The sequence below is a fragment of the Phyllobates terribilis genome, unplaced genomic scaffold (assembly GCF_046119375.1).
Source record: "Phyllobates terribilis strain yellow unplaced genomic scaffold, ASM4611937v1 Scaffold_5__5_contigs__length_657084704, whole genome shotgun sequence".
Classification (NCBI taxonomy): Eukaryota; Metazoa; Chordata; class Amphibia; order Anura; family Dendrobatidae; genus Phyllobates; species Phyllobates terribilis.
Genome location: NW_027362765.1, coordinates 14,156,892 through 14,172,244, shown reverse-complemented (window position 1 = coordinate 14,172,244; position 15,353 = coordinate 14,156,892). Strand labels below are relative to the sequence as shown.

Genomic DNA, 15,353 nt, shown 5'->3' with positions numbered 1-15,353 from the left:
TCAGCAACAGGAGCACACAGGACTGTAATGCAGCGTTTGCTGGTATAACCACTGTGTCTCCTATACAGCCTGCCTGCCTGGTATCTGGGATGGATATTAGTCCTGAAAAGGACTGTTTGTTTGTTCTGGCAGCCTTTACAGACCCTACACTAACTATTTTGCAGTTTATATCTCTCCCTAAATCAGCAGCGCTGTCCCTACACTGTCTAATCCGGAGCGACTGTGTCCAAGATGGCGGCACCCCGTTTTAAATACTTGAGGTGACGCTGTGCGGCCAGCCAATCACTGTAATGCTCACAACCAACATGGCTGCAGCATTACAGTGACTGGCTGGCAATCCCTGCATGTTCATTGGCTCTGTAAAGAGCGCCAAACATGCAGGGCGGAGACCCGAGCTCCCGCCTGAGTAACTCGGAAATGCTCGGTGCTCGCCGAACATCCCGAGTAGCGTGATGCTCGGGCGAGTACCGAGCAGTGTCGAGCATGTTCGCTCAACACTAGTTGTGACGGAAAGCAAAGTTAGAATGGAAATCCGGATTCCAGGCAAGGAGCACAGCAGAGACAAAGAGCAGGTCGAGGTCCCTAGCTCAGGCCGGGAGGCCTACTTAAACAGTACAGAACTTTGCACTTGGGGAGTGGGGGGGGATTTAACCTAATTAAAGGGGATTAAGTTAAGTAGGGAATCCTTATCTTTAGACCAGTATTTAAGCAAACTATTGTCTATACAATAGAGAAGAAGCTACAATGTCGCCAATCTGGGACACGAGTTTTCCTACAGAGAGCTGAAGATGCAGTGCCTCAGCAAGGAGTGTGTGGCCCTCATCGAATGGACTTAGAGAGTACTAGTGATGAGTCATACCAGTGCATGGCCAGTGAGGTCCTCACAAATCAACTGGGAACTATGAGTAGCTCTGAGGGGCCGTAGTGAGTAGTTACACATCTCGACTCGTATGGTCCCCACAAGGAATGATGGGCCTTCCCATAATGGTTTCCTGGACTGTTGTAGCTAGTAATAAAAGTTATGTACCTCCACATGTAACCTGAAAGTTCTTGACTCTGCATAATGCTAAAGTGTTGTGCTTGCTATCTGATGTACTATATACTTCTCATCAAGCTGTTGTTAACCTGTCAGCAGGATTTTGCTAAGTAAGCTACAGGCAGTGTCATGTTGGGGCTGTTACACTGATTAAAATGTTACCTGAGGTAAAAAAAAATCCATCTTGTGGTTCTTGTATAATCAGTGTTTGCAGTTTTGAGTGAATGATGTGCCTGTGCTCCGGGGCGGGATTGTAGGCAGGGTCTTTCCTTGGTGCTCTAGGCCAGATGAGCAAGAAAAGACCTGCCCACAGGCAAAATCCTGCTGACAGTAGGTTCACTTAAAGTAAATAAAAGCTTATTTTTGGCCTTTGGTCTCCCTCATTCATCTCCATACCATCTGGTAGGGGCCTGCCAAGATCAATGGCAGCATAATTTGCAGAGTCAGGGGATATGACTCCGATATATACAGGTGCATCTCACTAAATTAGAATATCATCAAAAGGTTAATTTATTTCACTTCTTCAAAACAGAGTGATCAATTTCAAGTGTTTATTTCTGTTAATATTGATGATTATGGCTTACAGCCAATGAAAACACAAAAGTCATTATCTCAGAAAACTAGAATACTTTATAACACCAGCTTGACAAATGTTTTTAAAATCCGAAATGTTGGCCTACTGAAATGTATGTTCAGTAAATGCACTCAACACTTGGTCGGGGCTCCTTTTGCATCTATTACTGCATAAATGCGGCGTGGCATGGAGGCGATCAGCCTGTGGCACTGCTGAGGTGTTATGGAAGCCCAGGTTGCTTTGATAGCAGCCTTCAGCTTTTCTGCATTGTTGGGTCTGATGTCTATCATTTTCCTCTTGACAATACCCCATAGATTCTCTATGGGGTTAAGGTCAGGCGAGTTTGCTGGCCAATCCAGCACAGTGATACTGTTGTTTTTAAACCAGGTATTGGTACTTTTGGCAGTGTGGACAGGTGCCAAGTCCTGCTGGAGAATGACATTTCCATCTCCAAAAAGCTTGTCGGCAGAGGGAAGCATGAAGTGCTCTAAAATGTCCTGGTAGACGGCTGCGCTGACTTTGGTCTTGATAAAACACAGTGGACCTACACCAGCAGATGACATGGCTCCCCAAACCATCACTGATTGTGGAAACTTCACACTAGACCTCAAGCAGCTTGGATTGTGTGCCTCTCCACTCTTCCTCCAGACTCTGGGACCTTGATTTCCAAATGAAATGCAAAATTTACTTTCATTATTCTGAGGACGACACCTTGGACCACTGAGCAACAGTCTGGTCTTTTTCTCCTTGACCCAGATAAGACGCTTCTGGCGCTGTCTATTGGTCATGAGTGGCTTGACACAAGGAATGCAGCACTTGGAGCCCATGTCCTGCATACGTCTGTGTGTGGTGGCTCTTGAAGCAATGACTCCAGCAGCAGTCCACTCCTTGTGAATTTCCCCCAAACTTTTTAATGGCCTTTTCTTAACAATCCTTTCAAGGCTGCGATTAACCCGGTTGCTTGTTGTTTGTTCTACCACACTTTTTCCTTCCACTCAACTTTCCGTCAATACAGCTGTTCTCAAACGTTTACATACCCCAGCAGAATTTTTGCTTTCTTGGCCTTGTTTCAGAGAATATGAATGATAACAAAAAACTTTTTCTCCACTCATGGTTATTGGTTGGATGAAGCCATTTATTGTCAAACTACTGTGTTTTCTCTTTTTAAATCTTAATGACAACCAAAAACATCCAAATGACTCTGATCAAAAGTTCACATACCCTGTTGATTTTGGCCTGACAACATGCACAGAATTTGACCCAAATGGGTTTGAATGGCTACTAAAGGTAACATCCTCACCTGTGACCTGTTTGCTTGTAATCAGTGAGTGTGCATAAAAGCTGAGTGAGTTTCTGGGATCCAGACAGACTCTGTAATCTTTCTTACCGCCACTGATGTTTCTGGATTGTGAGTCATGGAGAAAGCAGGGCTGTGGAGTCGGTAAGCCAAACCTTCGACTCCGACTCCTCAATTTCCATGACTCCGACTCCCTCATACATGGCTCATGGTCGCGCGACCATCAGGTGATCTGTGATGTCAGCGCAGGTTCTGGCAGCGCAGTACACTTCTGGGAGCGAGGCTGCTCCCACAGTGTCGCTGGCCGCCGGGAGCATCGGATCGCCGCCGGGGACAAGGAGGACACCTGGGTCTGCCGGACAGATGAGTATGAGTTTTTTTTTTAAATTATTTTATTTATTTTTTTTTTACTACCGAGGGCACGTGGACTGGGAAGAGCAGACTACTGCTCCTCCCATCCACTCCGCTCTCGCTGTTATCAGCCAGTGCGGCGGTCGGATGAGAGGAGTAATAGCCTCCTCTCCTGACCTGGGTACCCCCCTGCAGCTTGATTCCGCTGTGAATTCGCGCCTATTGACTGTCATTGAAACGCCGCAAATCTGCATGTATAGATATTATAGACTGCTCAAAAAATAAAGGGAACACTTAAAAAACAGAGTATAACTCCAAGTACATCAAACTTCTGTGAAATCAAACTGCTCACTTAGGAAGCAACACTGATTGACAATCAATTTCACATGCTGTTGTGCAAATGGAATAGACAATAGATGGAAATTATTGGCAATTATCAAGACACCCTCAATAAAGGAGTGGTTCTGCAGGTGGGGACCACAGACCACATCTCAGTACCGATGATTTATGGCTGATGTTTTGGTCACTTTTGAATGTTGATTGTGCTTTAACACTCGTGGTAGCATGAGACTGACTCTATAACCCACAGAAGTTGCTCAGGTAGTGCAGCTAATCCAGGATGGCACATCAATGCGAGCTGTGGCAAGAAGGTTTGCTGTGTCTGTCAGCGTAGTGTCCAGAGGCTGGAGGCGCTACCAGGAGACAGGCAAGTACACCAGGAGAAGGGGGCCGTAGGAGGGCAACAACCCAGCAGCAGGACCGCTACCTCCGCCTTTGTGCAAGGATGAACAGGAGGAGCACTGCCAGAGACCTGCAAAATGACCTCCTGCAGGCCACAAATGTGCATGTGTCTGCACAAACGGTTAGAAACCGACTCCATGAGGTTGGTATGAGGGCCCGATGTCCACAGATGGGGTTTGTGCTCACAGCCCAACACCGTGCAGGATGCTTGGCATTTGCCACAGAACACCAGGATTGGCAAAGTCACCACTGGCGCCCTGTGCTCTTCACAGATGAAAGCAGATTCACACTGAGCACATGTGACAGACGTGACAGAGTCTGGAGACGCCGTGGAGAGTGATCTGCTGCCTGCAACATCCTTCAGCATGACCAGTTTGGCAGTGGGTCAGTAAAGGTGGGGGTGGCATTTCTTTGGAGGGTCGCACAGCCCTCCATGTGCTCGCCAGAGGTAGCCTGACTGCCATTAGGTACCGAGATGAGATCCTCAGACCCCTTGTGAGACCATATGCTGGTGCAGTTGGCCCTGGGTTCCTCCTAATGCAGGACAATGCCAGACCTCATGTGCCTGGAGTGTGTCAGCAGTTCCTGCAAGATGAAGGCCTTGAAGCTATGGACTGGCCCGCCCGTTCCCCAGACCTGAATCCGATTGAGCACATCTGGGACATCATGTCTCGCTCCATCCACCAACGTCACGTTGCACCACAGACTGTCCAGGAGTTGGCGAATGCTTTAGTCCAGGTCTGGGAGGAGATCCCACAGGAGACCATCCGCAACCTCATCAGGAACATGCCCAGGCATTGTAGGGAGGTTATGCATGCACGTGGAGTCCACACACAATACTGAGCCTCATTTTGACTTGTTTTAAGGACATTACATCAAAGTTGGATCAGCCTGTAGTGTGTTTTTCCACTTTAATTTTGGGGGTGACTCCAAATCCAGGCCTCCATTGGTTAATAAATTTGATTTCCATTGATGATTTTTGTGTGATTTTGTTGTCAGCACATTCAACTTTGTACAGAACAAAGTATTCAATGAGAATATTTCATTCATTCAGATCTAGGATGTGTTATTTGAGTGTTCCCTTTATTTTTTTGAACAGTGTACGTGCGGGTTTGCTGTGATTTAATGCAAGTCAATGGGAGTGAATTTGCGGCAGAATCGCTCGGTCAATGGTCCTGCTGAATTTTTTGCCGCAATGGTAATCCGGAACGGAAATTTCCGCACCATGTGCACAGCACATCTGGATTAACATTGCTATACATGGCAGACCTATTAACAAGCGGTTTTAATGCTTTTCCGTGGCGGAAAAACGTCCGCAGAAATGTATTAAAACTGCATTGTATGCACATGGCCTAAATGGTTTAAACTATGTGTGAATCAGACATGAGATCTAACGTGATAGAAGATTACAGTCCGAGGAAGACGGGAAACATTCATAAAGACGGCCGGTGGTGATGTAGTCAGTGATGGACTCTGGACAAATATGTGTAGAAGAAGTAGATGTAGTAGAAGATGAAGATGTCGTCCTCATTATGAAGTAGTTATTTCTCATGTCACGTGTAATAAATATCTCCTGCAGTATTGCTAATGCCGATTCCAGTGTCGGTAAATGAGATGAGAATTAACTTTATGGAAGATGGGTCTATGAGAAACATATTCAGCTGTAGACTCTGAGGAAGAAACTGCTTGTTGTCTGTGGCCTAAAATATATAGGTTTTATTACTAGATGTAAAGAAGAAAACTAAATACTGTAAAATAATAAATCCTGTATGTTTCCCATATTATTTTCAGTAATTGTATTATTACACAGGATTTTTATGATGTTACATCGGCTCATCTTCTCCTTCTTCAGGTCTTTACAATATCTGAATCCTCTCAGTGAAGATCTTCTATAGAAGAGAATTTTCCTAATTTACCCATCAAAGATGGATATGGACAGAGACAAGATGGCGGCGAGGATATTACACCTCATCCTAGAGATCCTCTTCCGGCTTACTGGAAAGGTGGGAGATTCATATGACGTCACATTACATCATTCTTATCTATGGGAATAACAGATGGACAGAACTGGAGAGGTGAGGACTCTGGAAATGTCTGTAGTGAGATTTAATAATGTGTCTCTCCATAACCAGGATTACACAGTAGTGAAGAAGACCTCTAGTGAGCGCTGTCAGGACCCTTTGTCTGAGGGATGGGGAAGAACCCTGAACCCAATCACGGGGCCTCCACCTCATCCCCTGAAGCATGAGGATATCAATGACCAGAAGATCCTAGAACTCGCCTATAAGATGATTGAGCTACTGACTGGAGAGGTGACACTGCTGGGAATGCTGGGACATTATACAGTAATGCTATGAAGGGATCGGGGGGATGACTGTATCATTGTATGTGTTAGGTTCCTATAAGGTGTCAGGATGTTGCTGTCTATTTCTCCATGGAGGAGTGGGAGTATTTAGAAGGACACAAAGATCTGTACAAGGACGTCATGATGGAGGTTTCCCAGCCCCTCACATCACCAGGTAATAGACAGGACTAAATACACACGGCCTATAATTATTTGCTTGTAAAAAATGAATTCAGTCCCTGTATGTGTTTCCTTCAGATCTATCCAGTAAGAGGACAACACCAGAGAGATGTCACCATCCTCTTCTTCCACAGGACTGTAAACAAGAAAATTTAACTGTTCCACAGGATCATGAGGTAGATGGAGAGAAGGTGTCATGAGATCTCCCTTTATGATGTGTAGATGGCAGTAAAGGTCTTTTGTTCAGTCTCGTTTTATCCACCAGGATTATATATTTTATACTTAATAATAATAATAATAATCTTTATTTATATAGCACCAACATATTCCGCAGCGCTTTACAATTCAGAGGTTCATATGCAACAGTCAGAAGTAACATAGCTAAAGATAATACAATAATTAAAGCAAAAATCATGATGACCCTGCTCGTAAAAGCTTACACTGTACAATACTTATGTAATGAGAACGGTGGAGATGGCAGGATTAGAGCTGATCATAGATGTGACTTCTCCATCTGTCTGTGACTTTTACAATATTTGTTTCAGGGTGAAGATCAGACCCATATTAATACTACAGAGACATATGTGAGGGGTGATGAGCGGTGTAAAGATGAGATTCCTACATATGACTACCCAGGTGAGTAGTAACCACTAAATGCTGAGAAGTCACAGATTCCTCTCAGTTACAGGCTGTGACTGCTTTATTGGTCATGTAGTCCGGCTATATCACAGTCATGTGATCACAATTTTGCCTCTTGACCACAACATTCTCCTCCACCCAAAACTGTTCAAATGACTTTGGGCATTTAAAGCCATTTTCTATAGAAAATACAACCTGGAGATCCACCTTCCTCCTGGGATTAGCAGACGCTGACCATTACCTGCCCAGATCTGTAAACTGCAAAGCCAAATGACAGCGTTAAAATGTGCTGACAAGTTAGAAAATCACTAAAAGAAATATTATGAGTCTGTAAGAGAAAGTGAAGAGTAATGATGCTGTTGGCTTCATAGAACCCTGATATCTCATTGGATCAATCTACCTCCTCTCCTTGCTCATATGGTCCCTACAACACCAGGTCCAGTCTTTCTGGACAAACTTCAGTTTTACGATCAACAACATTAAATGTGCAGTGAGGGCCAATTGTGAATTTTCTGTACAATAAGAGCAGAGTTTCCTTTTATCCTGACTTTTCAATTCTTTTAAAACCAACTAACTTCAAACATGATTGTGATAAACAAAATAAAAAACATTACTCATGTGCCATGATATATTTCTAAGCTGTGCTTGGTTGATGGCTGTTGTGAAGACCCGGGGTGTTCCGTGGGCGTAACCCTACTCAGAAAACACTCAGGGTAAAACAGCGTGGCAATACTTTAGTGAACCACAAAGTGGGCAATAAACACACAGAATAGTCCCAGCAAATACCCAAGATGGTACAACATTATACAGTCTCACCCTTCCTTCTCCGTCCGCCTGGGATAGAACAGCTGCAACCAGTTGCCCCCCCCGCTTCTGGCGGACCCCCACTGAGAGGAGGTAGCGGCTGTAACGGGTCTGGGAGGTGGAACCTCTGAGCAACTATACAAGGGGGCGGTCCTTGTAAGGAAGCGGGTGGCGCCCAGGAAAGATGGGCAGGTAGTCTCAGCAGGTGACCGGGACAGTCTCTGGGTAAACGGGCAGGAGGTCACGGCAAGTGACCGGGACAGTCTCTGGGTAAACGGGCAGGAGGTCACGGCAAGTGACCGGGGCAGTCTCTGGGTGAACGGGCAGGAGGTCACGGCAAGTGACCGGGACAGTCTCTGGGTAAAGGGTAGGTACGACCTGTGACGGCTGAGCCTCCAGGTAGGCTAGCAGGCAGATGGCAGATGTGTGCTCCCAGGTGAGCAGGCGAGAGTCTCTGGATAAGCAGGTGGTCACAGCATGTGACGGCGGAGCCTCCAGGTAGGCTAACAGGCAGGTAGTAGATGAGCGCTCCCAGGTGAGCGGGCAAGAGTCTCTTGACTGGCAGGTGGTCACAGCACGTGACGGCGGAGCCTCCAGGTAGGCTAACAGGCAGGTAGCAGATGGGCGCTCCCAGGTGAGCGGGCGAGAGTCTCTGGACTGGCAGGTGGTCACAGCACGTGACGGCGGAGCCTCCAGGTAGGCTAACAGGCAGGTAGCAGATGAGCGCTCCCAGGTGAGCGGGCAAGAGTCTCTGGACTGGCAGGTGGTCACAGCACGTGACGGCGGAGCCTCCAGGTAGGCTAGCAGACAGGTAGCAGGTGAGCGCTCCTAGGAGAGCGGGCAAGCTGGTCCATAGACAGACTGACAGGTGTCGGAAGGCAGACCGTCGGACCTCTGGCAAGCAAGCAGGTAAGCGGATAACAGGCAGGAATCAGACAGCAAACTGGCAGGTAACTGGATACGGGACCTGAGGGCTGAAGCAGAGTAGTGAACAGTGCAACAACATTGCTCGGGCACCTCCATTTTGGAGGAGGTGCCTTATATATGGAGGGATCCTCCGGCCATTGGCCGGGGACTCCTTAGGGCGGCGCGCGCGCCCTAAGCACAGTGACCGGGGGAGAGCGGGCGCTGCAAGCAGAGCGGGAGGAAGCCGCCGGGCACGGAGCAGAGAGGTGAGGGGAACAGCGTCCCTGCCTAGCAGGAGGCAGGGACGCCGACTCTACAGTACCCCCCACCCTTTAGGCCCCCCCTTTTTTAGGCCAGACAGAAATTTAGCAAGGATGAGAGGGGCATGGATGTTCTCCCGGGGCTCCCATGTTCTCTCCTCAGGACCAAACCCCTTCCAATCCACTAGAAAAAAGGTCTTTCCTCTTACCCTTTTGGTGGCCAGAATGTTCTCTACCTCAAACTCGTCTTCAGCAGAAACAGGAGCAGGAGGCGTACCTGTAGACTTGGAAAAGGAGTTAAGTACCACGGGTTTGAGAAGAGATACATGGAAGGAGTTAGGGATCCGTAAGTTGGCCGGGAGTTTCAATTTATAGGCCACCGGGTTGATCTGTTTGATAACCTCCAGTGGGCCGATGAATCGAGGCCCTAACTTATAGGAAGGAATCTTGAGCCGGACATATTTGGATGAGAGCCAGACTTTATCTCCGGGACGAAATTGTGGGGAATCCAGGCGTTTTTTGTCGGCGTGTCTCTTCATCCGCTCGGACGACTGAAGGAGTGCGGATCGGGTACTCTCCCAAATGGAGGAAAATTTGCTAACGAGAGATTCCGTGGCCGGGTTGTCCACAGAGGTGGAGACAGGAAAAGGGATCCGAGGATGCTGACCGAAGACTACAAAAAACGGGGATTTAGAGGAAGATTCGCTCTCGTGATTGTTGTAAGAGAACTCGGCCCATGGTAGGAGATCCACCCAGTCTGAATGGTGGGCATTAACGAAGTGCCGGAGGTAACTGGTCAAATTCTGATTGATCCGCTCCACTTGACCATTGGACTGTGGGTGGTAAGCGGAGGAGAAGTCCAGGGTGACGTCGAGCAGTTTACATGTGGCTCTCCAGAAGCGTGAGGTGAACTGAACCCCACGATCCGACACGATGTGGAGAGGCAGACCATGGAGACGGAAGATGTGGCGGATAAAGTCTTTAGCTAGCTCGGGTGCAGACGGGAGGCCTGGCAGGGGAATGAAATGAGCCATTTTGGAAAAGCGGTCAGCGACCACCCAAATGACCGTACAACCGGCAGAGACGGGGAGATCAGTTATGAAGTCCATAGCTATATGTTGCCACGGGGCAGCAGGTACTGGCAGAGGAAGAAGGCGGCCGGCAGGCAGGTGTCTCTGAACTTTGTTGCGGGCGCAGGACACACAGGCAGAAACAAAGTCAATTACGTCCTTGTGCAGGGTAGGCCACCAGTAGTGCCGGGTAATAAGCTGGAGGGTCTTTTTCTGACCGGCGTGCCCAGCTAGCTTAGACGAGTGACCCCAGTGTAGAATCTTCTCCCGATCGGACACCGTTACGAACGTCTTACCGGGAGGGAGACGATTTAGGCCCACGGGGGCTACCTGCATTACTCTGGCGGGATCGATGATGTGTTTAGGCTCCTCCTCAAGATCAGACACCAGAAAGGATCGGGACAGGGCGTCAGCTTTGATATTTTTGTCAGCCGGACGAAAATGAAGAATGAAATCAAAGCGGGCAATAAACAAAGACCACAGGGCTTGGCGCGGGTTAAGTCTCTAGGCGCTCTGGAGATATGCCAAGTTCTTGTGGTCAGTGTAAATTATTACCGGGTGGAGAGCCCCCTCGGGCAGGTAACGCCACACCTCCAGTGCCATCTTAATGGCCAACAATTCTCGGTCTCCTATAGAATAGTTGCGCTCAGAAGAGGAGAAAAGTTTGGAGAAAAAGCCGCAGGTTACCTTTCTTCCGGAAGATGACTTTTGGGTAAGTACCGCCCCAGCTCCGGAGGAGGAGGCGTCAACTTCTAGGAAAAATTGTTTGTTGCCGTCCGGACGATGCAGCACCGAGGCGGAGAGGAAGGCCTGTTTTAAGGAAAGAAAGGCCTCCTCTGCTTCAGGCGGCCATTCTCTGGGGTTCGTACCTTTACGGGTGAGCGCAGAGATAGGGGCGGTCCGGGAAGAGAAGTGCGGTATGAACAGGCGGTAATAGTTGGCGAAGCCCAGGAACCGCTGAATAGCCTTCAACCCCTCTGGTCGGGGCCACTTCTGGATGGCAGACAGTTTCTCAGGATCCATTTGTAGACCTGTCTGAGAGATTATGTAGCCCAGAAATGGAAGAGAGGTCTGCTCAAAGATGCACTTCTCATATTTAGCGTAGAGGTGGTTCTGCCTGAGCCTGAGCAGGACCTGACGAACGTCCCTCCGGTGAGTAGGAAGATCCGGAGAGAAGACCAAGATGTCGTCCAGGTACACCACCACGCAGGAGTAGAGAAGATCACGGAAGATGTCATTGACCAACTCTTGAAAGATGGCAGGAGCGTTACAGAGACCGAAGGGCATCACAAGGTACTCATAGTGGCCGTCCCGGGTGTTGAATGCCGTCTTCCACTCATCCCCCTGACGGATACGGACCAGGTTATACGCCCCACGGAGATCCAGTTTGGTGAAGATTCTAGCCCCCCTCAGACGGTCAAATAATTCAGGAATAAGCGGAAGGGGGTATTTATTCTTCACAGTAATCTGGTTTAGGCCTCTATAGTCTATACATGGACGGAGTGAGCCGTCCTTCTTTTTGACAAAGAAGAAGCCTGCTCCCGCCGGGGAGGTAGATTTCCGGATAAATCCCCGGGCCAGGTTCTCCTCAATATATTCAGACATGGACCGGGTCTCTGCAGCGGACAAAGGGTAGATTCGCCCACAGGGAGGAGTAGAGCCGGGCATCAGATCGATTGGGCAGTCGTATGGTCTATGAGGAGGTAAAGTCTCTGCCTCTTTTTTATTGAAGACATCCGCATAAGACCAATAGGGAACCGGAAGACCGTGCAGATTGGCTGGGGTAGGAGAAGGTCGGGCAGGACGAACGGGAACTAGACAAGTCTTATGGCAGTCCTGTCCCCAGCGAAGGACCTCTCCGGTCTGCCAGTCAAGCACGGGTGCATGTTTCTGGAGCCAAGGCAGACCAAGCAATAGTGCGTGAGAGAGTCCAGGCAGAACATGAAAGGAGATGCTCTCAGAATGCAGCATTCCCACCTGTAGAGTCAGAGATTCGGTGATGAGTTGGATGGGATGTGGTAAGAGACCCCCATCCACGGCGGCGACAGATAAAGGTATGGCCAGAGATTTGGTGGGAATGCGGTATTTTTCTACCAGGGATTGAGAGATGAGATTTCCAGCAGCTCCTGAGTCAAGTTGAGCCAGTTCAAAATAGCGGTTCTCTCCGCAGAAGATAGAAACAGACAGCATCAGGGATGGAGAGGGTTTACTTTTGTCTAGGGCGACCTCTCTGAGCGATCCTAGACACAGGCGTTTCCCGACCTCTCTGGGCAGGAACGGATCCGGTGCTCCTTACTGCCACAGTAGAAACAGCTCCCCTCGGCACGACGTAAGTCTTGACGGGTCTTGACCATCTTGGTCTGGTCGACCAGCATAGGCTCAGGTGAGTGTGCCTGGGGAGTAACAGAGGGAGTGACGGGTCTCTGGAAGGTAGGGGCTAGACGTGGAAACCTCCTCTCACGGGTGACCTCCCTGGCGCGCTCCTGGAACCGGATGTCAATCCGGGTGGCAAGTGTAATTAAGTCGTCGAGAGTGGTAGGAATGTCCCGACCGGCGAGTTCATCTTTAATACGGCCGGACAGACCCGCCCAGAAGACGGACACCAGGGCGTCGTTATCCCAGGCCAGCTCCGAAGCAAGGATACGGAACCGTATGGCATATTGGCCCATGGTGAGACTCCCTTGGTGGAGGCGTAGCAGAGATGAGGCGGGTGAGGTCTTCCGTCCGGGTTCGTCGAAGACTTTCCGGAAGGCCGTGAGAAAGGCTGGCAGGTCGGACACCAGGGGATCTCCTCTCTCCCATAGAGGATTTAGCCAAGCCAGTGCCTCCCCCGTGAGATGGGACATGATGAAGGCTACCTTGGCCCGGTCGGAATTAAACTGGTGGGGCAGGAGTTGAAAGTGCAGGGTGCACTGGTTAATGAAGCCCCGAGCTTGAGCGGAGTCGCCTCCGAAGCGAGGAGGTGCAGAAAGCCGGGTTCCGGAGCAGGATACTATGGTATTGGTGGACAGCGGAGCAGCCGGGCTGCGAGTCATGACACTAGCGGTGGTTGCTGGCGGAGCAGTCAAAGTGTCCAGGCGAGAATTGACATTCCGCAGGTGACCCAGGATGGACTCCTGTTGGGACCTCTGTCGCGACAGTTCATGACAAAGGTCCGAGAGCGAGGGAGCTTGGGTGCCACCGGGTTCCATGGCCCGAGCAAACTGTAACGGGTCTGGGAGGCGGAACCTCTGAGCAACTATACAAGGGGGCGGTCCTTGTAAGGAAGCGGGTGGCGCCCAGGGAAGACGGGCAGGTAGTCTCAGCAGGTGACCGGGACAGTCTCTGGGTAAACGGGCAGGAGGTCACGGCAAGTGACCGGGACAGTCTCTGGGTAAACGGGCAGGAGGTCACGGCAAGTGACCGGGGCAGTCTCTGGGTGAACGGGCAGGAGGTCACGGCAAGTGACCGGGACAGTCTCTGGGTAAAGGGTAGGTACGACCTGTGACGGCTGAGCCTCCAGGTAGGCTAGCAGGCAGATGGCAGATGTGTGCTCCCAGGTGAGCAGGCGAGAGTCTCTGGATAAGCAGGTGGTCACAGCATGTGACGGCGGAGCCTCCAGGTAGGCTAACAGGCAGGTAGTAGATGAGCGCTCCCAGGTGAGCGGGCAAGAGTCTCTGGACTGGCAGGTGGTCACAGCACGTGACGGCGGAGCCTCCAGGTAGGCTAACAGGCAGGTAGCAGATGGGCGCTCCCAGGTGAGCGGGCGAGAGTCTCTGGACTGGCAGGTGGTCACAGCACGTGACGGCGGAGCCTCCAGGTAGGCTAACAGGCAGGTAGCAGATGAGCGCTCCCAGGTGAGCGGGCAAGAGTCTCTGGGCTGGCAGGTGGTCACAGCACGTGACGGCGGAGCCTCCAGGTAGACTAGCAGACAGGTAGCAGGTGAGCGCTCCTAGGAGAGCGGGCAAGCTGGTCCATAGACAGACTGACAGGTGTCGGAAGGCAGACCGTCGGACCTCTGGCAAGCAAGCAGGTAAGCGGATAACAGGCAGGAATCAGACAGCAAACTGGCAGGAAACTGGCAGGTAACTGGCAGGTAACTGGATACGGGACCTGAGGGCTGAAGCAGAGTAGTGAACAGTGCAACAACATTGCTCGGGCACCTCCATTTTGGAGGAGGTGCCTTATATATGGAGGGATCCTCCGGCCATTGGCCGGGGACTCCTTAGGGCGGCGCGCGCGCCCCTTTAAGAGAGGGGGAGCGCGCGCGCCCTAAGCACAGTGACCGGGGGAGAGCGGGCGCTGCAAGCAGAGCGGGAGGAAGCCGCCGGGCACGGAGCAGAGAGGTGAGGGGAACAGCGTCCCTGCCTAGCAGGAGGCAGGGACGCCGACGCTACAGCGGCAAGCTTAGGAAGCTAGCAATCCATCGAGGTACAAGGCCAGGAGACCCAAGGGTCCCACCCTGGCCTCTCTGAGAGTTTCCATGAGGCCATGTGACTGGTGGGTCCCTCTTGGCAATTCCAAATGTGTCCATGGGTTCTAGGCTACCTGTGGGTCCCTCCTAGCAACCCCAAAACAACATATCCATGGGACTAGGTGACTTATTCGTCCTCTCCTGGACTCCCCAAAATGTATCCATGGTCTCTCTGATGGTTAATGGAGCAGATCCGAATCTTTCCAGTCAGCGCCGTTACCCTTAGACTAGAATCATGTAGAATACAAATCTGTGTCTCTTTGGATGCCATGCAATCTATCTACTTTCCCGAAGGATGTCTCTTGTTCTCCTTGTAAAGTCTTTCTGAATCTCTGTGTGCCAGACTGACTGCTACAGAAGCATATATCCTTTTTAAATACACATCCACAGGTCAAGGGGGTTTTGGAGAGCATCCTCACATGGCTCAGCTCTCATTGTTTTGAGATAATCAATTTACATAGTTGGTACACAGTGGGCTCTTTAAATCAACATTCATCTCGCTTTTAGTACAATTAGCATTTTAGCAAACAACAATGTTTCCAACCCCAATAGGAAATAACAATCATGGTTATATAAATACTGGTCTGTTCTTATTGACCAGACACAAATACACAAAGATAATAGGGTATTTCTCTTGGATTACAAATCTAAACGTCTGGCTTAATAAGATTTTAGTCTGTATCGTCACAGCTGTAATA

The 15,353-nt window shown here is 49.8% G+C and overlaps 1 protein-coding gene across 2 annotated transcripts in view; it reads left to right on the top strand.

The window, feature by feature from the left end:
• LOC141270496 (uncharacterized) overlaps window positions 1-15,353 on the top strand; it is a 462,326-nt gene that overhangs the window by 391,576 nt on the left and 55,397 nt on the right. For both annotated transcript variants that reach the window (XM_073680500.1, XM_073680501.1), the window contains exons 2-6: window positions 5,852-6,002; window positions 6,132-6,311; window positions 6,395-6,518; window positions 6,602-6,699; window positions 7,069-7,159. In XM_073680500.1, coding sequence (XP_073536601.1) covers window positions 5,925-6,002; window positions 6,132-6,311; window positions 6,395-6,518; window positions 6,602-6,699; window positions 7,069-7,159 — 571 coding nt within the window. In that variant the 5' untranslated portion in view covers window positions 5,852-5,924. The remainder of the gene's footprint in view (window positions 1-5,851; window positions 6,003-6,131; window positions 6,312-6,394; window positions 6,519-6,601; window positions 6,700-7,068; window positions 7,160-15,353) is intronic.